Raw genomic sequence first — 27,449 nt, 5'->3', positions numbered from 1 at the left:
AACACGCTTAAAATGTCAGCAGTTATCCCCGGGTTAGCGGGATTTTGAATTACCTTTGTTTCAATCCTTATTTTCTGCATTTTTCAAGTTTTTTTTTTTTTTTTTACAATAAACAATACTGCTTTTAGTTATTAGGTGAAGATCAATAAAACTGATCTCCATATACTTCTAACAGCATCCCCCTCAGATACATCTCTGTCATTCAACCTTTAAGAGGTGAACATCCACCTCGGAGGTCACGTGATGTGGACTGCAGGCCATGGGAGCTGGTGTTTCCTTAGGGCACCAGCAAGACGACACACGAGAGGCTCAATTTTACCTTCCTTGTCCACGCGGAAACCAAACTCATCGTAGTAGAAGTGCGGCTGCTCTGCTGAGTCGTCCTTCTAGAACCAGGGTTAGGAAGAGGTCAGTTGTCTGGCTCCCAGTGTGGGACTGGGGTTTTGGAAGACTCCACCCTCTTGGCTGCCTGCTAAAATGCCACCCAGATCCAAGGTTACCCTTCCACAGAGGCTTCTCTGGTCACTACCCAACTATACGTGTCAGCAGCTTCCCTGAATTCTCCGAGCATTTCCCTTGTTCTTGACTAAAATAGTAAGATCAAGGCAAGAAACATGTTCCATGTATTTCTGTCTCCATATACTGAGCGCACGGGGCCATAACATTTTTCACCCAACCTAATGACTGACTCACACAGGCACATGGCACTAAGATGCCATCTCTCACGGGGACCACATGACCCTCTGTATCACAGTGGGGTCAGCCACCCAGTCCCGGGCAGCAAGGACTGGGCTTACTGCTGTACCTGCTTGCACTTGGCCAGGATCTCCTGGGGCCATATGCTTGGAGTGAGGGCTGAGAAGGGGCCGCTGGCAGAAGGGATGTGGCTTCCTAAAACCAAACAGGACCAGGAAGAGATCAAGAAAACAGGAAAAGTCAAAATGTCGCCTCCTTCTCCAAGAGTGCCACTATTAAAAGGACTGGGCCATCTAGAGCGGGATGGGTGGAGGAGGGGACTGGAAGGCATCTCCCTACTAGAATTGGGTGGATTCTGGGGGAAGCAAGCAGCCACGTTACAAAACACAACCAAACCCCGCCTCCTTGCCTTTTCCACCTAAGAGAGGGCATCTGCCTGCTGCAGGGTGAGAACTGAGCAGACAAGAATGTTCTAGTAACTTTCGCCTCCGCCATCTCCCAGTCCTCTGGCTCCCAGAAAGCCCCCACTCCCTTGCCACACCCAAGTCCTCCCGCCCCCCACCTGACATAGTGTGTGGGCGGGGCAAGGCTCCCGCAGAGGACTCAGAAGTGCTGCTGTCCTGGTCTCTGCGAGCTGGAGAGTGTCGGGGGCTTCATCTGGTCCAGAAACATCTGCCCTGTCAGGAAGCAAAGGGAAGGTCACGCTAAAGCTCCCTAGGCTGCGAAGCGAGTCCTCCCCACTCACGACTTCCTCTGCCGGCCAGGAGCAGCGGCGAAGGAAGTCGTGGCCACCGTCCCACAAAGAAAAGGAAGCTGCACTTCACCCGTTTCTAAATTGGGCATCTTGCTGGCGCTGTCGTAGTAGGTTAGGCCTCCCTAACCTATATGGGCACTGGTTCAAGTCTTGACTGTTCCACTTCCAATCCAGCTCCCTGCTAATGGCCTGGGAAAGCAATGCAAGATGGCCCAAGTGCTTGGGCACCAGCACCCACGTGGGAGGCCTGGATGAAGCTCCTGGCTTTGGATCTGTCCAGCTCCGGCCACTGCAGCCATTTGGGGAGTAAACCAGAGGATGGAAGACCTTTCTCTCTGTCTCTCCCTCTGTCTGTAACTCTGCCTCTCAAATAAATAAATAAAATCTTTAAAAAAGTGGTTTGAGTCCTAATGCTGGCCCCTCTACCTTATTTGTTGTTGTTGTTTTAAATGTTTACTTATTTTCATTTACTTGAAAGGCAGTGAAACAGATACCATTTTCACCTGCTTCACTTCCCAGATGCCTGCAAAAGACAGGGCTGGGACTGGCCTGAGCCAGGAGCTCAGAACTCCATCTGGGTCTTCCATGTGGGTGGTAGAGGCATAGATACTTGAGCCATAATCTTGCCTTTTCTAGGTGCACTGGCAGGAAGCTGAATTGGAAGTGGAAGTGCCAGGACTCAAACTAGCAGCCGTCTCAAACAGCAGCTTAACCCACTGCACCACAACACCTGCCCCTCCACTACACTTCTGCTGTCTTTACGTGGGAAACCAAACTAGAAATTGCAGTCTAATTTAAATCTCTCCTGTGCCTACTTAAATCCATGCCTCCTCCTTCCTCGTTTTCCCCGAGTCCTTTCCTTCTCTTGTCTTTTAGGGTATCATTTTTTATTTTGTAAGTCAGAGTAACAGAGGGAGAGAGAGAGAGATCTTCCATCTGCAGGTTCACTCCCCAGATGGTTGCAACAGCCAGCACTGGCTAAGCCAGGAGCTTCATCCAGGTCTTCCACGTGGGTGGCAGAGGCCCAAGCACTTGGGCCATCTTCCTCTGCTTTTCCCAAGCCATTAGTGGGGAGCTGGATTGGAAGTGAAGCAGGCTGAACACGAACCAGTGCCCGTATGGGATGCTGGTGTCAGAAATGGCAGCTCCCACCTGCCATGTCACAATGCCAGCCCTCTTTCCCTTCTCATCCTCTTAAAAAATAAAGATTCAGGATGGTTTTTGGTCTAGTGATTAGGACATCTTCTAGGATGCCCAAGTCCCACACTGGAGTGCCTCGGTTTTCCACAACTTTTTGAAGCACACTCACATATACGCAAAAGAAATAAAAACATGTGTCTACACAAAAACTTATACATTACTGCTCACAGCAGCAGTATAGTCCAAAGACAACTAACGAAAACATCCATCAGACGATGCATGGAGATATACAAAATGTATTCACACCATGAATATCTTCAGCCATCCAAAGGAATGACCTGGACACACACTATACCATGGAAGAGCCTAGAAAGAACTGTGCTAAGTGAAAGAAACCAGACACAAAAGTATGAATACTGTAAGAACCTGTGTAAGTGAAATGTCCAGAAGAGGCAGATTCAGAGACACAGGAACACACAGGGGCTGCAGTGGCTGGTGGAGGGTCCTATGTGGGGTGATGGAAACATTCAAGAACTGGATAGTGGCAAAGTTGTCCAGCATGGTGAACATGCTAAAACCACTGAATTCTGCACTTTAAAAATGGGACAATTTTTATAGTCTGTGAATTATGTCAATTAAAAGAAGAAAAAGGCATCAATGAAGGTATTAGTACTAGGGGCTTCCTCTAACCTTGTAACTTCTCACGTATGACCTCCTTCTCCATTGCAACAAGAATCCCTCGCCTGAGCTTCAACAGAGCCACACTGCTGCTGCTGCTCTGATCTCCCTCACTACCGAGCCTTCCTATTCCAACATGGAAGGAGAGGCGCAGACTCGCTGACATTAACGTGAGGTGGTGCTGATGATGAGACGTGGGTGAAAAGGTTTTAGGACAAGCTGCCTTCTTGTTTTTGAAATCATGTTTCCCTAGAGCTGCCAGTTCTTGGGTGATGGAAATCAGAAATGGCAGTTACCGTGTCCACAGCAGCCCCGATCCTCTGTGCAACCTGCCACGGAACGTGGTGCCAGGGACTGGATAAATGAGAAGGAGTGGGTGAGTGAGAGAGAAGCAGAGAGGAAAACCAAATGACGCCTTCAAGGCAGCTGATGTGGATACTGTGAAAAGGGCACACTCGCAAATCTGGCTGGCCCGGCCCAGACCTGCCCTCTGAGTACCAGTGCAGAGCCTGCTGCCCCACAGGTCAGCCACCCTGGCTTTGTTTGTTCTGGATGAAGATAATAATGGAATGTAGATGTCTTCCTTCAATGTAGCCTTTATGCAGGGCCTGGTCTTAGAATTCTGACCTGGGGGCCGGCGCCGCGGCTCACTAGGCTAATCCTCCACCTTGCGGCACCGGCACACCGGGTTCTAGTCCCAGTCGGGGCACCGGATTCTGTCCCGGTTGCCCCTCTTCCAGGCCAGCTCTCTGCTGTGGCCAGGGAGTGCATGGAGGATGGCCCAAGTGCTTGGGCCCTGCACCCCATGGGAGACCAGGATAAGTACCTGGCTCTTGCCATCGGATCAGCGTGGTACACCGGCCGCGGCGGCCATTGGAGGGTGAACCAACGGCAAAGGAAGACCTTTCTCTCTGTCTCTCTCTCTCACTGTCCACTCTGCCTGTCAAAAAAAAAAAAGAAAAGAAAAGAAAAAGAATTCTGACCTGGATGGAGCATTACTTTTTTTTTTTTTTTACAGGCAGAGTGGACAGTGAGACAGACAGAGAGAAAGGCCTTCCTTTGCCGTTGGTTCACTCTCCAATGGCCACCGCGGCTGGCGTGCTGCAGCCGGCGCACCGCACTGATCCGAAGGCAGGAGCCAGGTACTTATCCTGGTCTCCCATGGTGTGCAGGGCCCAAGCACTTGGGCCATCCTCCACTGCACTCCCTGGCCACAGCAGAGAGCTGGCCTGGAAGAGGGGCAACCGGGACAGAATCCGGCGCCCCGACTGGGACTAGAACCCGGTGTGCCGGTGCCGCAAGGTGGAGGATTAGCCTAGTGAGCCGCGGCACCGGCCTACATTACATATTTTTATATTAAAAGAACTGAACTAGAAATTTTAAAACTTTTGTTTTCAGGGGCTGGTGCTGTGGCATAGTGGGTAAAGCCACCATCTGCAATGCTGGCATCCCATATGGGTACTGGTTCGAGTTCCGGCCACTCCACTTCTGATCCAGATCCCTACTAATGTGCCTGGGAAACTAGTAGAAGATGGCCCAAGATTTTGGGCCCCTGCACCCATGTGGTAGACCTGTAAGAAGCTTCTGGCTCCTGGCTTTGGCCTGGCCAAGCTCCAGCTGTTGTGGCCATCTGAGAGTGAACCAATGGATGGAAGACCTCTCTCTCCCTCCCGCTCTCTGTAACTCTGACTTTCAAAGAAAGAAAGAAAGAAAGAGAAAACAGATTCAAAGAAGGGAGGTAAACTTGTCCAAGGTTTTAAACAGTTGGGGAGCAGCAGTGTTGGGATTTGAAACTGGCTCTAACTGGAGACATCTTCACTTCTAATCCCAATGCAGAGGATAGCCTTGAAGCTTAGATACAAACCTTGAAGCCATCATTTGATTTTCCTCTCTGCTTCTTTCTCACTCACCCACTCCTCATTTATCCAGTCCCTAGCACCACGTTCTGTGGCAGGTTGCACAGAGGATCGGGGCTGCTGTGGACACAGTAACTGCCATTTCTGATTTCCATCACCTCTGCTGCTCTCCCCAGGCCATTAGCAGGAAGCTGGATCAGAGTGGAGCAGCCCATACCGGATGCCAGCCTCTCAGGCAGCGGTTTTACCTGCTAAGCCACAACGCCAGCCAGCCCCTGAATCTGTTTTCTTATCCACAAAATAGAATAGAATAAGATAAGAACCTGTGTCTTGTAGTGATTTTGAGAATTAAGGGAGATGATGCAAGTAAGGCCCTTGGCACACTGACACACAGCAAGTATCGGGCAATCGGGACTCCTAACATTTCTAGCAAGTTACTAACATCTGAGCCCTATGCAGCAAGATCACTAAAAGCTGTTCACATTGAACCACATCAAACTGCTGATACTCATTCATTACAACCAACAAAAAAATGACAATGTCATATCACAACGTAACACATCCCACTTACTCATCAGTGACTGCCCCACAGGCAGTGATGTGTTCGATTCTTCTGGAAGAACAGAGTGAAATTGAGAAGACGACAGGCTGCTTGAAATGGAGGAAATGAGCTGGGAAGACCACTCTAGGAAGCAGCTCTGGTTTCCTGACCTTAGCTGGCCTCCCACTGACTCATTCATTTAGGAAACAATGACTGCACCAGGCGTGAGTCTAAGGGCTAGGATGCCACAGGGGAAAAATACAGTCCGTAGTGATGATTACAGTACGGAGAGAAAATAAAGCAGTGTTAACCTTCAGAGTATCAGAAGAGAGGAAAAGCTCTTTGAGGACAAGGTGACATCTGAGCAAAGGCCAAAAGGAAGTGAAGGCTCAAGTCGGGGGGCCACCTGAGTGGGGAGCAGACCCAGGCGTGAAGAGCCTTCCAGTCAGGAACCTGGCAGGTGCAGCAGCAGGCTGGAGGGGCTGGGTGGGGATGGGGGATGAGCGGTAGGAAACAGAGAGCCGGCAGGGGATATAGGGGCCTGGTAACGTGGCAGGGACTTTGGATTTTATTCTCAGTGAGCTGAAAGGGAGGCTCTCAGAAGTGTGAACTCAAAAACGACTTGGGTTTTGACAAGTTCTCTCCAGCTGCGCTGTGAACACTACAGGACAGGAAGCAGCGGACCCAAGGGGGCTACTGCGGTGGCCAAGATGAAACAAGATGCTGGCTTTGCTACAGTGAGAACACTGAGAAATGGTGACTCTGAATGCATTTTACAAAGTCTGCAGGCCGGCGCTGCGGTTCACTTGGCTAATCCTCCACCTGCGGCGCCAGCACCCTGGGTTCTAGTCCCAGTTGGGGAGCCGGATTCTGTCCCAGTCGCTCCTCTTCCAGTCCAGCTCTCTGCCGTGGCCTGCGAGGGCACTCGCATGGGAGACCAGAAGGAAGCACCTGGCTCCTGGATTCGGATTCGCACAGCACCAGCCGTAGCGGCCATTTGGGGAGTGAACCAACGGAAGGAAGACCTTTCTCTCTGTCTCTCTCTCACTGCCTAACTCTGCCTGTCAAAAAAAAAAAAAAAAAAAAAAAAAAGTCTGCAAGACTCGGTCCTGGCGTGAAACACACAAACACATACACAATCATGAAACAACTACACACATCACATACATGTACGTGTGCAAGCACCCAGGTGCCACTTCTCCCAAGGGCTGCCCAGGAGTCTCCCACAAGTTCCCAGCAGGAGCCGGACGTGATGTGGCTAAGCTAGGCAGGCAGGTTTTTCCACGGGCACCGTGAAAATCTTCCAGATAGCAGCCATCTGAAGTTGGCAGAAGCTGGCCTCCCACTATCACAGGGGCACTGAGAGGCAGAAACTCAAAACGCAGGACTGAAGTGCATGAGAAGGAACCTTGAAAAAAAATGCCCATGCTTACAGGTGCCAGCCCTCTGACCCTGCCTCCCTGCTTACAGGTGCCAGCCCTCTGACCCTGCCTCCAGGGACAGGCAGTTTGCCAGTCTTAACCATTTCCTGCAAGACAAACTGTGTTCCAAAAGAAAGCAAAGAAGGTCAGATGTCACTGTGAGTCAAGGGAACTGGTTTGCCCACGTGAAGTTGAGATGCCTGTCAAACCCCTAAGTGGAGACGTCAACAAGGCAGTTGTACATATTTGAGTATGGAGTTCACAGAAGTCGTAACTGGAAATGTGGGGCCAGCACTGTGCCACAGCAGATAAAGCCGCTTCCTGCAGTGCCAGCATCCCACTTCCGATCCAGCTCTCTGCTATGGCCTGGGAAAGCAGTGGAAGATGGCCCAAGTCCTTGAGCTCCTGCACCTGCATGGGAGATCCGGAAGAAGCTACTAGCAAGCTCCTGGCTCTAGATGGGTGCAGCTCCGGCTGTTGCAGCCAATTGGAGAGTGAACTAGCAGATGAAAGACACCCCCCCCCACCTCTTCTTCTCTGTATAACCTTTTCAAATAAATCTTAAAAAAAAAAAAAAAAAAAAGACTTGGAGATGTGAATCTGCAAGTCATCAACACACAGCAGGACTACGTCACTGCCAAGGAGAGTAGGCGACCGAGGACTAAACCCTGGAATACCCCAACAGTTAGAGCTAGGCAAGAAATAAAATTTGACAAGAGTCCAGTGAAATGGAAGGAAAGAGTATCATGTGGTGCTGTAGAGGTCAAGAGAAGTGTTTCCCAAAGGAGTGTTAGGGGTTGAATGTACTCTCCAAAATTCAGATGTTGCTACTGAGATAGTACGAGGGGTGAGGCTTTTAAGGGATAACTAGGGGACTGGCACTGTGGCATAGTGGGTAAAGCCGCTGCCTGCAGTGCCAGCATCCCATATGGGGGCCGGTTTGCCTCCTGGATGCTCCACTCTGATCCAGCTCTCTGCTATGGCCTGGGAAAGCAGCAGAAGATGGCCCAAGTCCTTGGGCCCTGCACCTGCATGGGAGACCTGGAAGAAGCTTCTGGCTCCTGGCTTCGGATTGGTGCAGCTCCAGCTGTCATGGTCATCTGGGCAGTGAACCAGCAGATGGGAGACCTCTCTCTCTCTCTCTGCCTCTCCTTCTTTACCTGTGTAACTCTTTCAAGTAAATAAATAAATCTTTAAAATAAATAAAATAAAATACTAAAAGGGCAAAAAAAAAAAAAAAAGGAGGGGGTAATTAGGCCAATAGGGTCCTCCTCCCTCACAAGTGGGATGAGGTGCCTTATAACGGGACTTGACAAAGGGAGTTGGTTCTCGTCCATTTCTGCTTCTGCCAGGCGAGGATGCAGCAAGAAGGCATCAGAGAGGCCGGCGCCGTGGCTCACTAGGCTAATCCTCTGCCTGCGGTGCCGGCATCCCACATGGGCGCCGGGTTCTAGTCCCGGTTGCTCCTCTTCCAGTCCAGCTCTCTGCCGTGGCCCGGGAGGGCAATGGAAGCTGGCCCAGGTGCTTGGGTCCCTGCACCCACATGGGAGACCAGGGAGGAGCACCTGGCTCCTAGCTTCAGATCCGCACAGCGCCGATCGTAGCGGCCATTTGGGGGGTGAACCAACGGAAGGAAGACCTTTCTCTCTGTCTCTGTCTCTCCCACTGTCTATAACTCTACCTGTCAAATAAATAACAAAAACATACACACACACACACACACACACACACAAAGGCATCACCACTCCAAAGGCCAGTGCCTGGGTCTTGAACTTCCCAGACTCCAGAACTAAGGCAAATTTCTAATTTTTTTTTTTTTTTTTTTAAGAAAGGGAGAAGGAAGGAGGGTGGGATGGGCAGGAGAGAGGGGGAGGGAAGGTGGGAGGAAAGGAAAATCATTATTTTTCTTTTAACGATTTATTTATTTACTTCAAAGTCAGAGATAAACAGAGAAAGAGAAGCAGACAGAGAGAGAGCGTGAGAGAGAGCGAGAGGTCTTCCATCTGCTGGTTCACTCCCCAACTGGCCGCAATGGCTGGAGCTGTGCTGACCCGAAGCCAGGGGTCTCCTCCAGGTCTCCCATGCGGGTGCAGGTGCCCAAGGACCACTTGAGCCATCTTCCACTGATTTCCTAGGCCATAACAGAGAATTGGATCAGAAGTGGAGCAGCCAGGACTCAAACCAGCGCCTACATGGGATGCTGGCATTGCAGGTGGCAGCTTTACCCACTACGCTACAATGATGGGCCCAATAAATTTTTTTTTTCTTCGACTGGCAGAATTAGACAGTGAGAGAGAGAGACAGAGAGAAAGGTCTTCCTTTTTCCGTTGGTTTACCTCCCAAGTGGCTGCTGCAGCCGGTGCATTGCGGCCGGCGCACTGCGCCAATCCGAAGCCAGGAGCCAGGTGCTTCTCCTGGTCTCCCATGCAGGTGCAGGGCCCAAGGACTTGGGCCATCCTCCACTGCCTTCCTGGGCCACAGCAGAGAGCTGGCCTGGAAGAGGAGCGACCAGGGCAGAATCCGGCACCCCAACCCAGACTAGAACCCGGTGTGCCGGCGCTGCAGGCGGAGGTTTAGCCTAGTGACCCGCGGCGCCGGCCTCTATTCTTTAAAAACCATGGGGCCAGCGTTGTGCCGCAGCAGATAAAGCTGCTGCCTGCAGTACCAGCCTCCCATATGGGCGCTGGTTCGGGTCCCGGCTGCTCCACTTCTGATCCAGCTCTCTGCCATGGCCCGGGAAAGCAGCAGAAGATGGTCCAAGTCCTTGGGCCCCTGAACTTGTGTGGGAAGACCTGGAGGAAGCTCCTGGCTTCGGATTGCTGCGGCTCCAACCGTTGCGGCCAACTGGGGAGTGAACCAGTGGATGGAAGACCTCTCTCTCTCTCTCTGCCTCTCCTCTGTGTAACTCTTTCAAATAAATAAATCAATCTTAAAAAAAAAATAAACATCACCCAATCTGTAATATTTTTATGGTATTACAAAACATTCATAAGACAAGGAGGAAGTGATCATCAGTGTCACGTGTTATTCAGAGGTTGAACAACATGAGGACAGAGAATTGGTCCTTGGTTTGGCAAGCTGTGGGCTGTTAGTGATCCTGACAAAAGCTTTTACTCTTTATTTACAAGAGAAGAAGAAACATGAGCGCTCCCATCTGCTGGTGCTCTCCCCTAACGCCTGCAACGGCTATGGCTGTGGTTGGCAGGGACTCAGCCACTTGAGCCATCACCTGCTGCCTCCCAGGGTTCACATTAGCAGGAAGCTGGAATCAGAGGCCAGAGTTGGGACTGAACCTAGGTACCCAGACGTGGCACACAGGCATCTTAACCCATGGTTCGTTACTAGCCCAAACACCTGCCCCAGCAGCTTTTTATTTTAATGGTAAAGGTGGAAGTCCAATAGAAGTAGGTAGAATAAAAGCAATCATCAACGTGAAAATACTGATTCATTTCAACCACTTCAAAAATAATGCACACATGTTGAAGATAATATCAAAAAGGAATATGGTTCAGAAGGAAGAAATATGGAGTTTATTTGCCTTGATTTTTAATGTTATCTTTTCTTGAAAACAGAGAAACATAGAAGAAACATAAAAGAAACATAGAAATACTATGTTTAAAAATAATTACACCACCTAAAAACTTGTACCCAAATGTTCAAAGCAATATTATTTGAGAGTCAAAAGTGGAAACAAGCCAAACATCCACCAATTAGTGAATGGATAGAAAAAATGTAGATCCACACAATGGAATATTATTCAGCTGTAATAAAGGAATAAAGTACTGATACATGCTGTTCAATGCGGCGGCCACTGGAGGGTGAGCCAACGGCAAAAGGAAGACCTTTCTCTCTCTTTGTCTCTCTCACTGTCCATTCTGCCTGTCAAAAAAACAAACAAAAAATTTAAAGTTTTGGGGCCAGTGCTGTGGCACAGTGGGTTAAAGCTCTAGCCTACAACGCCGGCATCCCACATGGGCACCAGTTCATGTCCCAGCTGCTCCTCTTCCAATCCAGCTCTCTGCTATGGTCTGGGAAAGCAGCGGAAGATGGCCCAAGTGCTTGGGCCCCTGCTCCCACGTGGGAGACCCAGAAGAAGCTTCTGGCTCCTGGCTTCGGATCAGCTCAGCTCTGTCTGTTGCAGTCATTTTGGGGAGTGAACCAGTGGAATGGAAGGCCTCTCTCTCTCTCTCTGGCTCTATTTCTCTGTAACTCTTCTTTCAAATAAATACAGCAATTCTTAAAAAAAAATTTTTTACGTTTTAGAGTAATAAAACAGTAGAATAAAAATGTACTCTCCTTGGGTTTTTCTGAGGTGCACAAATGAAACAGCAATGCGGCTTCTCTGGGTCGTACCTTTGTCCATCACTCCTCAAACAGCTATCGCCATAGGGATTTGATGTTTACACAAACCAAGGAGAGCAAAATGACAAAAGTGCAAACTATTAGAAACAGCTGATATATAGCTGTAACAAGGATTTCTTTCATTCTCAAGTGTAATGAACACCTCAGTAACAGCGCCACATGAATCTGACATCTTAGCAACCTGCGTGGTCACTGGCTTCTTGAGCTGCTAAAAGGTAGTCTGCCACTTTCCAAGTTACTTTAACAATTCTCCCCGCCTACAGAAATGTAAGAAATCCCTGAAAAAAGAAGACAACACTTTGACACTCAGGTTTCCAAGTTACTATTTTTTGTTTTAAAGACTAATCAAACCCCAGGTGTCTGAATGCAGCTTCCTATTACACTCAAGTGAAATACTCTTTAAGAGCAAAAACTACTGGAAGGATTTTGAAGGAAAAGAGATGTCTACAGGGGCAGGCGCTGTGGTGCAAAGGTTAAAGCCCTAGTCTGCAGCACTGGCATCCCATATGGGCGCTGGTTCGAGTCACTGGTTCTGCTCCACTTCCGATCTAACTCTCTATGGCCTGGGAAAGCAGTGGAAGATGGCCCAAGTCCTTTGGTCCCTGGACCCATGTGGGAGACCTGGAAGAAGCTCCTGGCTCCTGATCAGCTCAGTTCTGGCTGTTGCGGCCGTCTGGGAAGTGAACCAGTGATGGATGGAAGACCTCTTTCTCTCTCTGGCTCTACTTCTCTAACTCTTTGAAATAAATAAAATAAATCTTAAAAAAAAGAAAAAAAGGAAAGAAATAAAAGAGATGTCTACAAACAAGATTAGAAAAGTCCAACAATTTGCAAATAGCCCCTAAGGAGAAAACACTGTTTTCAAGTTCACTTTTACAGAAATGCACCCATGTCGCCTAAGTTTTCTCCCCAGGCCTGGCACTAGGCTTCCAGACCTGAACTGGGTTCAGGTGGGACACGGGGTGTCAGGGCTTAGCTCAGAAGTTTCTCCCCAGCACTTCTGAGCATAGGGAGCAAATGCCCACGGAGCCGGCCAACTTCTCCACTGAACACAGGATGCAAATATAAATGATAATTTATTATTTGAGAGGTGGAGTCGCAGAGACAGAGAAGGACAATGAGATTTTCCAACTAATAGTTCACTCCCCAAATGGCAGCAATGGTTGGAGCTGGGCCAATCTGAAGCCAGAAGCCAGGACGTTTCTTCCGGGTCTCCCACACGGTTGCAGGGGCCAAAGCACCTGGTCATCTTCCAATGCCTTCCCAGGCCATAATCAGAGAGCAGGATCAGAAGAGCAGCTGGACATAAACTGGCACCCATATGGGACGCAGGTGGAGGCTTGGCCTACTAAGCCACAGCGTCGGCCCCAAAATGATAATCTTAACCCATTAAGTCTAAAGTTTTCAATTCTGTGAATCATTCAACAACATAATCTTTATTTCAAAATGACCTTAAATGATGTATCTATTGCTCAATTAAAATCTTTATAGTTGTCCTATACATAGGTAAAGGAACATAATGGGTTATGCAGCAGGATGTATTATTGTAGTGTATTAATGTAAAGTATAGCAGGATGAATTTAAATTACAAGGCAAAATATTTGTAAATCTCTAGATTATAAACACATTATAAACTATTTCCTATTTATCATAGGAAAGGACATTCTAGACGCTTCTGAGTTTTTTAATTACAGTAAAAACATTAATGAAAATCAAAATAAAGATCCTGCCACAAGTTTGACATACCAGTAAATCATTTTCTTCTTGTGTATTCGCTTTTAATTTTTTCCTACAGAGATTGTTTTTTAAACTTTCTCTACCAAACATTATCAATATTTTTCCCAATAATTATGCATTATTTAACTCTGCCACATAATCTTTAATTTACTAATCTAGTCATCTGTTGAAAGAAGCATTAAGTATCAGCAATTATTATTCCAATAAAACCATGCTGTATGGGGCTGGTGCTGTGGACAGGCTAAGCCGCCCCACCTGTGGCGCTGGCATCCCATACGGGTTCCAGTCCTGGCTGCTCCACTTCTGATCCAGCTCCCTGCTAATAGTATGGGAAGGCAGTGGCAGGCGGCCCAAGTGCTTGGGCCCCTGCACCCACATGGGAAACCCGGAAGAAGCTCCTGGCTCCCGACTTGGGATTGGCCCACCTCTGGCACTGCAGCCATTTAAGGAGTGAATTAGTGGATGGAAGATCTCTGCCTCATAAATAAATAAAACTTAAAAAAAAAAAAAACAAAAAAAAAACTACGCTGTGAGGAGCTCTTCCTTTGAAAATCTTAAAAATGAAATCAACATACCTGTCTTGTTTGGGAGAGGACTTGGATTTTAAAATTTGCTTTTTCTGCTTTATAGGGTCAGTTTCACAAATAGGGGCATTTTTCCAAGTATGAAATTAGGTTAACAACAAATTATTGGCATTAGTTTAATAGGCTGCCATCTGAAGCAATTAACCTAATGACCTCCAAACTTAAAACTCCATATTTATTGGGGCTGGCACTGTGGCATAGTGGGTAAAAAGCTGCTGTATGTGAAACCAGCATCCTATATGGGCAGCAACGAAGAATCTTGGCTGTTCCACTTCTTATCCTGCTCCCTGCTAATGTGTCTGGGAAGGCAGTGGAGGATGGCTCAAGTACTTGGGACTCTGCACCCATGTGGGAGACCCAGAAGAATCTCCTGGCTTCAGCCTGGCTCAGCCCTAGTTGTTGTGGCCATTTGGGGAATGAACTAGCAGATGGAAGACCTCTCTCCCCCTCTCTGTAACTCTGTTAAATAAATAAATATTTAAAAAAAAAACTTTCCTATTTATTATAATTATAGAACAATTAGAAAATAGTATTTTAATAAAATTGGCTCCAGAATGATTCCCAGACAGGTTATCTTTGGGAAAATACTTTGATAAGATCCACAGGGGTGGAAGATAATATTAAAAAAAAAAAAGATTGTATTTATTTAAAAGGCAGAATTACAGGCAGAAAGGGAGAGGCAGAGAGAGAGAGGGATCATCCATCCAATAGTTCACTCCCCAAATAACCGCAATGGCCAAGTCAGGAGCCAGGAACTCCATCCAAGTCTCCCACACGGGAGGCAGTAGCCCAAGCCACCTGGGCCATCTTCTGCTGCCTTCCCAAGCGCATTAGCAGGGAGCTGAGCAGCTGGGACTCAAATTGACACTTGGATTTCATAACGGTGGTTTAGCCCACTGCATCCTGATGCTGGCCCCTGCCACGGTATTTCACAGGTCCTTGTCTTTATAAAATCGTTCCTTCTCCCTTAAAGGATCTCCACTGAGGTTCTCAAGCTGCCATGTTTGTCAGAATCACGTGAAAGCCTAACCCCAGGATTCGATGAGTAGGTCTGAGTGGGACCTGAGAATCTGCCTTTCCTACAAATCCCCATGTGATACGGATGCTGTTGGTCCAGGGAAACACTTTGGGAACCACTGAATTCCAGTGACCATTCTTCTTCCAAGCTGTAGCTCAGATGCAGCCTCCCTGAACGAGGCTTCCCTTCAACTTCCATGCCCCCCACCTCCTTCCCCCGGTGGAATTTCTCTCTGCTCAGGCTCTTGCTATTCCCCATGTCATATGCTATGGTAATCTGTATGTATCTCTCTGCCCTACACCCTGTCCCCAGCCCAATGCCTGACATGTGGCAGCAGTTGCTGTTCAGACTCCGACCAGACAGTCCCCACTGTCTCTTCTCCAGTCCTGTGACGTGACCCTCACGGATCCTCCTCTGCCCTGCACATAACGCCTTCCGCTTACCTGACTTCCGCCAAGCACTGACTCCTCCAAGACGACTTGACACCTGCCCTGCCTCTAGTGTGTGTCATGGTTCCCTGCTCTGTTGTGCTCCCAACCATCCTGTCCGTAACATGTTAACCTTAGTAACTGTTACTGCTCATTGCAAGCTTCCCAAGTGCTAGGAGCTCGAATGAGCAGACCTGAACTAAAACCTTTAGAGGTCCTTTGGCCCAGAAATTCTCACTTCAGCGAAACAGTCCTTATATAAGGTAACTCCCTCCAGCAGCATCAGTGCACTTAGAATATTAGACAGCAGAATGTAGAAAATCTGACTACACGGAGACAGGGAACTAGTTCAGCAAATTACAGTGTATCTAGCAACTGGAATAGTGCACAGCCGTCACAGATAATGGGCCAGCTCTTCGTACAGTGACAGGGAGTGATCTCTAAGATCTGTGAGTACTGCTCAGTGAAAAGCAGCAGCAAAAATGTGAAACGTGCAAAAAAGCAAGAAAACTGTACATAAAATATAAAGGGCTACGTGTGGGGGGAACTAGGTGGTAGGGAGACTTTTAACATTTTCTGGAACCTTTTGAATTCTGAACCATGCTAATACATAACCTATTCAAACAAAGTTAAACATGAAAAGAATTTAAAGACCTTCAGAGAACCATAAAACAAGAGAGATTAGGGTGTGTCTCTATTTAATTCAACATAAAAATAAAATGAATATGAAGAAGTGCAACAAAGTTCAGATTTTTTTCACAGATGATTTGTCAGTGTTTTTTTTTAATTATTATTTTTAAAATTTATTTGAAAGAGCTATAGAGAGAGGTAGAGGTAGAGGTAAAGATGAAGAGGTCTTCCATTTCACTGGTTCACTCCCCAAATGACTGCAACAAAAAGAGCTGAGCTGATCCCAAGCCAGGAGCCAGGAGTTTTTTCCGGGTCTCCCACGCTGGTGCAGGGGTCCAAGGACTTGGGCCATCTTCTACTGCTTTCCCAGGCCATAGCAGAGAGCTGGATCAGAAGAGGAGCAGCCAGGACTCAAACCGGTGTCCATATGGGATGCCGGCACTGCAGGCTGTGGCTTTAACCCACAGCGCCACAGCACTGACTCCTGTCAATGTTTCTATGAAATGATCAATGTAAGGTTATATTTTCGCTTTTTATTTCTTTTTATTTTTAAAGGTTTTATTTATTTATTTGAAAGGCAGAGTTAGAGAGAGGCAGAGACAGGGAGAGAAAGAGAGAAGTCTATCCGCTGGTTCACCCTACAGATGGCCACTAAGCCAGAGCTGCGCCAATCCAAAGGCAGGAGCCAGGAGTTTCTTCCATGTTTCTCCCACATGGGTGCAGGAGCCCAAGGACTTGGGCCATCTTCTACTGCTTTCCCAGGCCATAGCAGAGAGCTGGATGGGGAGTGGAGCAGTCAGGACTCGAACTGTGCCCCTATGAGATGCCAACACTGCAGGCAGAGGCTTTACCTGCTACGCCACAGTGCCAGCCCCTTCTCTTATTTCATGCCTGTTTGTTTTTCCTTTTTTTTTTTTTTTCATTTCTTTTTATTTACAGGTAGAGTTATAGACAGTGAGAGAGAGAGAGAGAGACGGAGTCAGAGAGAAAGGTCTTCCTTCCATTGGTTCACTCCCCTAATGGCTGTTACAGCTGACGCTGCGCCAATCTGAAGCCAGAAGCCAGGTGCTTCCTCCTGGTCTCCCATGCGGGTGCAGGGCCCAAGCACCTGGGCCATTCTCCACTGCACTCCCGGGCCACAGCAGAGAGCTGGACTGGAAGAGGAGCAACCGGGACTAGAACCCGGCGCCCACGTGGGATGCCAGCACCGCAGGCAGAGGGCCAACCAAGTGAGCCGTGGCGCCGGCCCCCTGCCTGTTCTTAAGAAGCATTCCCGCTCTGTCCTTGACTCTTCTCTAGTTCTGCAGAGGTTCCCGTTCACGCACAGCTCCACTAACACCCATGGGCAGACAGTCCCAACTTATGAGGCCAAGACACAGCTCTCCAAATCTCACAGCAGCACATCCTTCCAACCCGCCATGCCTCCCAATGAACTCATCACCATCCTCACAAACATGGGCTTCCAGTACAACCTACACCCAGGGCCTGGGTGGGTTTAATGCACATACCGTCTTTCCACCCTCACCTGCCAGCCACCAGGCATTCTCTGATGCTTTCTGAAACCTTTTTTCTCTTGCAATCTGTTGCTACCTCCAGCTGGGGCTGTCATCATTTCTCAACAGCATGATTGTCACATCTTTCAACCGGGACCTCTGCCTCCGGACATGCTCTCTCCCCCATTTACTCTCACCCTGCAGCCGCAGAAATCCTAGAGCAAGCGATCATTTCCTTCCCCTTCTGAGAAACCTTTTCCTTCTTTTTGTCTTTAGGGAAAAGCCCACGTCTGTTAACTTGGCTAAGACCCTGCACGACCAGTGGCCCCTGCTAGTCCTGCAGCCTCACTGCTGAACACCTTTCACAGGCTTTAGATTCCAGACACTTTAGACTCCTTCTGATCCTGGAAGCACCTTGCTTTGCTCAGAGAGCACTGCGAAATGAATTACTCAGCACGACGTAAAGAAACCTCGAAACTTGGACCCTACTAAACTCCACGACAAGGCAAGCTAGTGGCACTGAATTTCTAAACTGCCCCCTCAAAACATGCTTATTATTCCCATCACCCTTTACCTGGCTCAGCACCAAGGCATCGGAGGGGAAGACCAGCTGTGTCGTGCAAACTTCAGCTGCCCCCTCCCAGACTGACATGAGTATGTAACTCCAGTAACCCCTCTCCGCGCTGAGCTCCACTTCTGCTCCTACCAGAGCTGCAGCCGGGCTGCTTTCCCTTCCCTGAGTCAATATTTTATTTGTGACCACAGATAGTGTTCCTGTAGGCAAGACTCAGGCGTGCCTGTCTCAGGCAGAACACGGACCAGGGCAACAGGAGCCCCGCCTGGAGTCCAGCAGGCCAGGGACGGGTCTGCCTTTCCTGCAGGCCGCCATCACGCCACCGCCTGCCGGCCTTCACGGGAGATAGTTATCATTCAAGGATCTCTGGCTGCCTGAGTCCCTCCCGGGTTCATTCTCTAATACTTGCAGCTTGGCAGCTTCCAGAGGTGATAAAGGAGGCAAACACAGGGACTGGTGTCCACGGCACAGTGGTTACGCTGCCGCTTGTGCCCGTATTACAGTGTTGGCTCAAGTCCTGGCTGCTACACTGGCCATCCAGCTCCCCCCTAATGCTCTTGGGAAGGCAGTAAAAGATGGCCCAAGTCTCCCCAATTGGAAGACATGGATGGAATTCCTGGCTCCTGGCTTCAGCCGGACCCAGCTCTGGCTTTTGTGGCCATCTGTGGAGTGAGCCAGCAGATGGAAGATCTCCCTCTCCCATGCTCCCACTTCCCTCTGTGTTTCAAGGAAAGAAAGAAGGCAAAAGCACAGTAACTGCCCAAACCGTTTGTCATTTCCTCGGGGGGGAAGGGGGGATCAGCCCCCTTGGGAATGAAAATGAAACAAATACAGATTAGCTAATTGCAACTCACCACTTGGGTAGTTAGAAAAATTAGCAGAGAGGTTTTGAGGAAAACAGATCCCTGAGAACTGGCAAAAAAAAAAAAAAAAAAAAAAAAGCCACTGAGCAACTTATATTTGAAGTTTTATAGTAATACAGGAACTTAGGGCCTTAGAGGGAGCAGATAATAAACATTTGGGGCCAGCACTGTGGCATAGCGGGTAAAGCCGCTGCCTGCAGTGCCTGCATCCCATATGGGTGCCAGTTCAAGTCCTGACTACACCACTTCTGATCCAGCTCTCTGCTGTGGCCTGGGAAAGCAGTAGAAGATGGCCCAAGTCCTTGCGCCCCTGCACCCACATGGGAGACCTGGAGGAAGCTCCTGGCTTCAGATCCGCGCAGCTCCAGCTGTTGCAGTCATCTGGGGAGTGAACCAGGAGATGGAAGACCTCTCTCTCTCTCTGCCTCTTCTCTGTGTAACTCTGACTTTCAAATAAATAAATAAATAAATCTTAAAAAAAAAAATCTTTAAAATATATTTAATTAACAGAGTTCCTCTTTCTCGTATAATTAAATCACAGAGGAGCCAGAAGCCAGGAAATCCATCCGAGTCTCCCATGTAGGTGGCAGGGGTCCAAGTACTTGGGCCATCTTCCGCTGTGTTCCCAGGCAAATTAGCAGGTAGCTGGATCAGAAGTGGAGCGGCCAGGACTTGAACTGGCATTCACATGGGATGCCGCACTGCAGGTGGCAGCATAACCTGTTGTGCCACAATGGCAGCCCCTGTACCTCTTCCTTGAGAGACACGGCCTCATGTAAGGTTAACAAAGTTAGGGAAGTCACAGCTGCAAGTCACAAAAACTGGCTTTGGGGAACTAAAATCACAGAAACCAAGAATGTACTGCAGGGTTATCAGATGGGGAAAACTACAAGAAACCTGAAAAAGCAGATCTACGAAAAAAAAAAAAAAAACTGAGTAGTTCCATTAGGAATTAACCCATGATCATGATGAAGGCGCTGCAACTGTTTGTCACACTTGTCACAGGTCAGCCAACCTGAGAGTCAAGTTAAAGGGGAAACGCAGTATCCACCTAACATCTGCTACCTGACAGGGATGGACTAATTCCCAAAGTAAAACTAAACTGCCATTCCCAGAAGAATCCAGTCTGGATGCTGGGCAGGACAACACAACTTAGACGCACTAAACTCTCTCAAAACGTGATGCCTCAAATTCAACATAACCTAGACACGGTGGAGAGCAAAGCCGAAGCACTGCACACACTTGCTGTGTGGCCAAAGTTGTGCCTGTTTCCTATCCGTAAGCTGGTGATGGTCACAACACTTGGTTGTTCCTGCAACAATCAAATAAGAAAATGTGGGCAAATATTTTATGAGCTTGTGTAGGTAAAACACTTATGAATGCTTGTCAGTCTTTGACATACATTTATTTCCTCTTCAACACAAGCCTGTGAAGCAGGAGTTTATCAGTACAACCTCTGAAGTCAGACTACATGACTCCTGCAACAACTCATGTGACCCTGAGCCAGGTTACCCAGCATCAGCAGTAAATGGGCATTATACCAACACAGTGTTGTTGTGAGGATTAAGTGAATTAATACAAGTAAAACCTTAAGAACTGTGCCTGGCATATATAGTCAACATCCAATAAAATTAGCCACTATTGTAAGTAGCTGCAGTAATTATGCCACTTTTCCAAGTGAGGAAAACGAGTCATTAGGAGTTACACAGCACAGCTTGTCTGGAAAACAATAAAAAAATAAAAAACAATTAAAAAAAGCAGCCTCCTTAAAAAATTAAAAATAGCAGCAGGAGTCTGACCCGGTGGTTGCAATGCCCACTTTCCACATCATGGTGCCTAAGTGCAATTCCTGGCTTTGGCTCCTGATTCCAAACTTCTGGCCTCGGAGGCAGCAGGCGATGGCTCAAGTGATGGGAATTTTTTTTTCAGTTTTTTTTTTTTTTTAATTATTATTTATTTGAGAGGTAGAGCTACAGACATAGACAGGGAGACAGGGAGAGAGAGGGGGCGGGGGTCTTCCATTCACTGGTTCACTCCTCAAATGGCTGCAATGGCTGGAACAGGGCCAATCAGAAGCCAGGAGCCAGGAGCTTCTTCCAGGTCTCCCATGCCGGTACAGGAGCCCAAGGACTTGGGCCATCTTCCACTGCCTTCCCAGGCCATAGCAGAGTGCTGGATCAGAAGAGGAGCAGCTAGGCTTAGAACCAGCATCCAAATGGGATGTTGGCGCCACAGGCCAACTTAGCCTACTATGCCACAACACCAACCTCGTGATGGTGATGAAATTTTTAAAAGATTTTACTTACTTATTTGAAAGGTGGGGGGCAGAGGGAAGGAGAGCTCTTCCATCAGCTGGTTCACACCCCAAACGGGTGCAGCTGCAGGGGCTGGGGTTCCAGGCTGAAACCAGGGGCCTGGAGCTCCATGTGGATCTCCCACATGGGAGGCAGGAACCAAGTGCGAGAGCCATCTTCCACTGCATTGCACTTTAGCAGGAAGCTGTACTGGAAGCATGGAGCGGCTGGGACTGGAACTGGCACTCCAATATGGGAAGTGGGCATCCCAAGTGCTGGCTAACCCCTGCACCACAATGCCCACTCCATAAATAAACCTTGAAAAAACAGAACTACCATACGCACTAGCAGTCCCACTACCAGGTACATATACAACAGAAATGAAATCAGGATATGGAAGAGACATCTAAAATCCCATGTTTACTACAGCACCATTACATTAGGTAAGAAATGGAAACAAAGTACATATCTATTAACTGAAGAATGCAGAGTGTGCTGTCTATACACAATGGGATACTATGCAGCCATAAAAGGAAGAATCCTGTCATCCGCTCTGACACGGAGGACCTGGAGGTCATTATGTTAGGGGAAAACAGTTAGGCACAGAGAGAAAAGTACTGCACGAGCTCACCCTCATGTGGAATCTAAGAAAGTGGACCACAGAGGCTGGGAGTAAAACAGCGGTTACTAGGGGTGTGGAGAGAGGAGGGGAGAGAGGGATGCGGGAGGATGATCCACAGGTCTAGTCAGAGCTGAGGAGAAACAGGTCCTGGAATCCAGCTGCAAGTGCCTGACTACAGATCACGGTGACCGCAGAGCGAGATTTCCGCCAGTGAAGAGATTGTCCTCCTGGAACACGGTGTGACTGACTGCAGGGACTGATTAAGGATGGTGTTACGACCCACTAACAAGAACACTGAGCCCCGTGGGATGCTGGCTTCACGAGGACGCACAGCCACTTTCCCAGAGATGCTTATCTGTCTTGCTAAACACGTTTTAGAGAAACCTTAGAGTTACAGGGATACGTGCGTGTGCTGTACAAGAGGCTGCTGACATCCTCTCAATAAAGGAACCACGCTGGGCTGGCCAGACGGCACTTTCCGGAAGTCGAGCTCCCGCGTCCTGTCTCTCCTTTTGCTTGCACACCCCAACAGATGACATACTGTGTCTTTCAAAAAAGCTACAAGAAATTATTTTGAATGTTTTCACCACAAAGAAATGTTTGACAGGCTGTTTACTCTGATTTGATTATACAAGGTATACACGTATGGAAACATCGCATGGTGCTCCATAAATATGTACAATTCTGTCAATAAAAAGAAGGGCTGGCGGTGTGGCCGCGTGGGTTATGCTGCTGCTGTGACCCTGGCATCCCATTCAGAGTGTGGGCTCAGGTCCCCTGCTTTTGACCAGCTCCCCGCTGATGCACCTGGGAAGGCGGTGGAAGGCAGCCCAAGTGCTTGGGCCCCTGCACCCGTGTGGGAGTGCTGGATGGAGTTCCAGGCTCTGGTTTTGGCCTGGTCCCGCTCTTGTCAACTGGGAAGAGAAACAGCAGATGGAAAACCTCCCTCCCTCTCATAGCACCTTCAAATAAATTAATATTAAAAAAGGATTTTAAAACATACATACTATGTTAAATACTTTATGTGAAAAGTAAATCATACTCAATAAAAATAAAAAATATGAACTTTCTTAAGTTATCAAGGTTTAAAGTGGTAGAGTCAGAACTTGACCTTCACTGTTGTTACTCCTAACTGCTAAACTGTCTCCAAAAGGTAATAATTAAAAAAAAAAAAAGGTGGTATTTGGACTTTAACCCTATCCTCAAGTCACACAAATTAAGAATATTTACAAAGGAAATTCAAACAAGAGAAGAGGGAAATGACTTTCGCTTCCTGTCTTTAGAATGCTGGCTATCCGGCCAGCGCCATGGCTCACTTGGCTGATCTCCGCCTGCGGCGTCAGCACCCCGGGTTCTAGTCCCGGTCAGGGCGCTGGATTCTGTCCCGGTTGCTCCTCTTCCAGTCCAGCTCTCTGCTGTGGCCCGGGAAGGCAGTGGAGGATGGCCCAAGTGCTTGGGCCCTGCACCCCATGGGAGACCAGGAGAAGCACCTGGCTCCTGGCTTTGGATCGGTGCAGTGCGCCAGCCATGGCAGCCATTTGGGGGGTGAACCAATGGAAGGAAGACCTTTCTCTCTGTCTCTCTCTCTCTGTCTAACTCTGCCTGTCACCAAAAGAAAAAAAAAAAGAATGTTGGCTATCCAGCTACTTAGAAAAAGCTAAGAATAAGGGACGGAGCTGTGGTGTGGCAGGTTAAGCTACCGCCTGCAGCGCCGGCATCCCATATGGACACCAGTTCGAGTCCTGGCTGCTCCGCTTCTGATCCAGTTCCCTGCTAACAGGTAGGAGATCCTTGTTCCTAGCTTTGGCCTGGCCCAGCTCTCGCCACTGTGGCTATTTGGAGAGTGAACCAGCAGGTGAAAGATCTCTCTGCCTTTCAACTAACTAAATAAATCTTCAGTCACGGCACTTTGGTCGGAAAAGAATATCAAAACCAAACCCTCTTGGCTCTAACTGAAAATCACGCCATTTTTAAGAATAAGTCATTTCATAACTGAATTGGTCTTCTCAATCTCATTTCTGATGTTACTCTTATTGAAACATTGAATGATCTGATTCCAAAAAAGTTAACCTCCCAAAACAGTTCACATAATTAGCACAAAGAAAAACACAAATACAAAATATACACAATACTTAGGAAAACATCTACAAAAGCAAGAACAGGCAGTTAACTGGAAGAGAGGCATAATGTTAAGACACAATTAATAGTTAACTATGCCTAGTAGAAAGACATGAATGTCCTCATTCATGGTGTCTATAAAATAATGAGCCTAAATTTTTTATGGACTATTATTTTGTAAAGTTTATTTCATTTATCTGAAGCAGAATTACAGAGGATGAGAGAGAGAGATCTTCCTGGTCCACCCCTTAAATGGCCACAACTGCCAGGGCTGAGCCAGGCGGGAGCCAGGAGCCTCTCTGGGTCTCCCACGGGGGTGGCAGGGGCTGCTGCTTTGCCTGACACGCCAGCAGGGAGCTGGACGGGAGGCAGCGCAGAGGGGACTCCAGAGCAGTGCAGGTGGTGGCTCAACCTGCTGTAAGCACACACACAGCCACGTAAGCCTAACACCGCTGTCTAGCACAACGGAAGGCTTCTTTCTGTCCCAGCCAGTGTCACCTTCTCAAGGAAAGGCTCCTCCCTCAGCCTGCCCCGTCCTGTCATCAGCTAACGTAGCGTCATGCACTCACTTCCTTCTCCTCCTGAGCCCCTGAAAGCCTCTGAGCCAACAATCACATCTCAGCCACCTTTTTTAAGCTCAGAAGTTGGTACACAAACAAAAATACAGTAGGTATTTAATAAGTGGCTGAGTGGAGTTCATGAAAGCAATTTCAACAGCGCTGAGGGTAGATCCCAGACTGCAATGAACTAAGGTAAATGGAAGACAAAGGCATAATCTGTTTTTTAAGGAAAACCTAGAGAGGAGGAGGAGAAGTGGCAGTCATCTGAAGGGGAAGTGTACCAGCCAGTGTTCCGTTTACACACGTGTAAACTGCGGACGACGATGCCCAGCTCCCTGACGACCACAGTGCCCGGTAGGTGGAATGAACCCAGGGCCGGTGTCACTGCTCACTACTGGAAGAACCTGGACAGGTGTCCTGACTCCTCCCACACACCTGTGCCCCAGGGCAGCTCCGTCGGAGTGTGCGTGCAGTGTGTGATGCACACACGCAGGATCCTGGTTTCTTCCCCGCGTGCCACCCTTCGCGGCAGTCCCTCTGCCTCGCGCCAGGCTGCACACGCTCAGGATGGCCGCGAGCGAAACGCCCCAGGTCAGCACCTGAGTAACAGACCATCTAGAGAAGGAGCCCTGACACTGGTGTGAAATCATCAAGGCTCCGGGCTCCTGCCAGAACCTCCCAGAGAACTACAGGGAAAAACTGAAAACACAGACAGATGTTTTAAAAGCTTCCAAGTGGCGACGCATTCTGGCCCCAGGAAGGTGGCCATGTGAGAAATCAATCCCCTGAGTTCTTTCCCCACATTTCACCCTGATCTTGGGGTCTTTCCCCTCCCTCCATGTGAGAAGTCAATCCCCTGAGTTCTTACCCCACATTTCACCCTGATCTTGGGGTCTTTCCCCTCCCTACCACCCTGGCAAGTTCCCGAGACCACAGCTGGCGCGTGCTTCATGCTGGAAGGAGTTTCCGTTGCTACCCTTTCTAGCTAGCGTCTGGTCACGGTCAGGCTCAGCGACCATCCATTTCTACAGGGCAGAGCCTCCCTCTCCTCTCCGTCACACACCCCTACGACTGCAAAGGGCAGGCCCGGACCAAGCCCAGGGAGCTGATGAAAAAGCGCCACGCGCGGCAGCCACGCACCCACCTTCGCGTGGGGCCGACGCGATCAACCGCGGAGAGCGGAAATGAGCGTGGACAGACGTGACTACACGCTGCAGCCACGGACGACGCGGAAAAGCCGCGGGAAGAGTTCGTGCCCGCAAACTCAATCCCGCCCTCCCACAGCTCCCGGCCAGCAAGCCCCAGATTCGGTTTCCGTGAGTCACAGTTTGACCAGGAACTTGTAACAAGAAAGAACAAGAACGGAGGATAAAAAATATTCCAGAACATCTCCAAATATCGCCAAAAAATAAAATAAAATAAAATAAAATAAAATAAAATAAAATAAAATAAAAGCATCGACCAGCCTGCGACCCCACGCGTTCGCGGCGGCCGGAGGCCCCGCCAGTCCCCGTCGCTGAGGCTGGAAACACCCCCCACCCACCCCCAGGCTAAAGGCCGCGCGGACCCGCAGACGGACCCCAGCCCGACCCGCCCGGGTGCTCCGGACGGCGGACGCCTCGGTTTCCCCGACGGGGAGGGAGACACCCATTCGTCCGCCCCGAGCTGAGTCCGGGGAACGCTCTGCGGCCCTCCGTGTGCCCGAGGCAGCCACGCTTAGGGGAAAAAGGAAAAAAGGTCCCCGCAGCCGGGGGCAGCCCCAGAAACACGGCCGCCAGCTGCCGGGGCGCGTGGGCTGCGGCCCCGCCTCGGCCGCTCCGGGCCGGACCCCGCAGGCCCGCCCGCCCAGGCTGCCGCGCGCCGCACCGGGCGGGGACGTGCGGCGCCGGTCCCCGCCTCGGCCGCCCCGCACTCACCTGCCCCGCTGCCACCTCAGCGCCCACCCCGCCGTGTCCTCGCGGCTCCTCGGCTCGCTCCGTCAGCGCGCAGGGGCGCCTCTGCGCACGCGCGCGCGGGCGGCGCGGGGCATGCTGGGGGCTGTAGGCGCCCTGGCGCGGGCGGCCGGCGGCCGGCGGTCAGCGGTCAGCGGCAGCGCCGCAGCCGCCGGGCTTACAGCAGGAGGAGGCGGACCGGGAGTCGGGGAGAGGCCCGCCGCGGTCCCTGGGTGCTGAGTCCCTAGACATTCAGGGTCCTCACTTGCGGGAGCCGGCGTGAAGACGCAAGGTGAAGTCCGGCCAGGCACTGCCCTCCCCGGGGCGTGTATGGCGCGGTGACCTCGCTGCCCTCGGGCAGCCCACCGGGTCTCTCACAACGCCCATTTGCTGGGTGAATCTTATCCGTCGCACTTTTAAAAAGGCAGAGTTGCGGGAGGACAGAGGTCTTGCCTCCGCTGGTCCACTCCCCAGATGGCTGCAGCGCCCGGGGCTGGGCCAGGTGGAAGCCAGCAGCTTCATCTGGGTCTCCCACGGGGCTGGCAGGCGCCCAGAGCCCTGGGCCGTCCTCCACTGCTCTCCCAGGCACGTTAGCAGGGAGCTGGGTTGGAAGTAGGGCAGCTGGGACTGCAACCAGCGCCCGCCCCCGTTCCTTGCACTTCATAGAGGACCTGGCTAAACCGAGAGCTAAACCGAGTGCCAGAGCGGAGACTCGAACCCATTTCTCAAGTCAAGTTCGTCTTTCTTCCCAGCCACAGCACTGCCTCCAGTCCCTTCTGTAGAAAGAAAAGACACCAGGGCGAGACCTCGTCTGTTTAGCGTGCAGCAGTCCTGTCCTCCGTCTCACAACCTGCAGGGGTTGTTGCCTTCCATTTATCTTCACGGGGAAACACCATCCCCGAGGTGCACAGGCCCCTTCTGCAGGTGGCATTTCTTGTTTGCCTACCCATGTCGCAGGAAACCGAGGGTGCCGGTGCTGTCGCGGAGCACGGCTTCCAGCGTCTTGCGTGGCACTCCAGATCTGTCAGAGATCAACACCGCACAGGTCTGAAGGTCACCGGCAAGAAAGCCTGTTTCCCTTTGGAAGAACGGCGGGTGCGGGTGCTGTGGCACACGGGTTATCACACCACCACTCGGGACACCTGCAAC

The 27,449-nt window shown here is 49.7% G+C and overlaps 1 protein-coding gene across 15 annotated transcripts in view; it reads right to left on the bottom strand.

The window, feature by feature from the left end:
* The window catches only part of SGSM3 (small G protein signaling modulator 3), a 33,409-nt gene extending 6,992 nt beyond the window's left edge, over window positions 1-26,417 (bottom strand). For 2 of the 15 annotated variants that reach the window (XM_008275188.4, XM_008275193.4), the window contains exons 1-4: window positions 26,286-26,401; window positions 1,259-1,373; window positions 806-891; window positions 320-386 (exon numbers count right to left, since the gene is read on the bottom strand). In XM_008275188.4, coding sequence (XP_008273410.1) covers window positions 320-386; window positions 806-891; window positions 1,259-1,265 — 160 coding nt within the window. In that variant the 5' untranslated portion in view covers window positions 1,266-1,373; window positions 26,286-26,401. Of the gene's footprint in view, window positions 1-319; window positions 473-805; window positions 892-1,258; window positions 1,374-3,016; window positions 3,096-10,875; window positions 10,966-26,285 lie in introns of all 15 variants that reach the window. The other 13 variants (XM_070052963.1, XM_070052965.1, XM_051834089.2 and 10 more) reach the window with 13 other exon arrangements.
* Between the last annotated feature and the right edge of the window lie 1,032 nt (window positions 26,418-27,449).

The sequence above is a fragment of the Oryctolagus cuniculus genome, chromosome 11 (assembly GCF_964237555.1).
Source record: "Oryctolagus cuniculus chromosome 11, mOryCun1.1, whole genome shotgun sequence".
Lineage (NCBI taxonomy): Eukaryota > Metazoa > Chordata > Mammalia > Lagomorpha > Leporidae > Oryctolagus > Oryctolagus cuniculus.
This window is presented reverse-complemented; position numbering and strand designations above follow the sequence as displayed.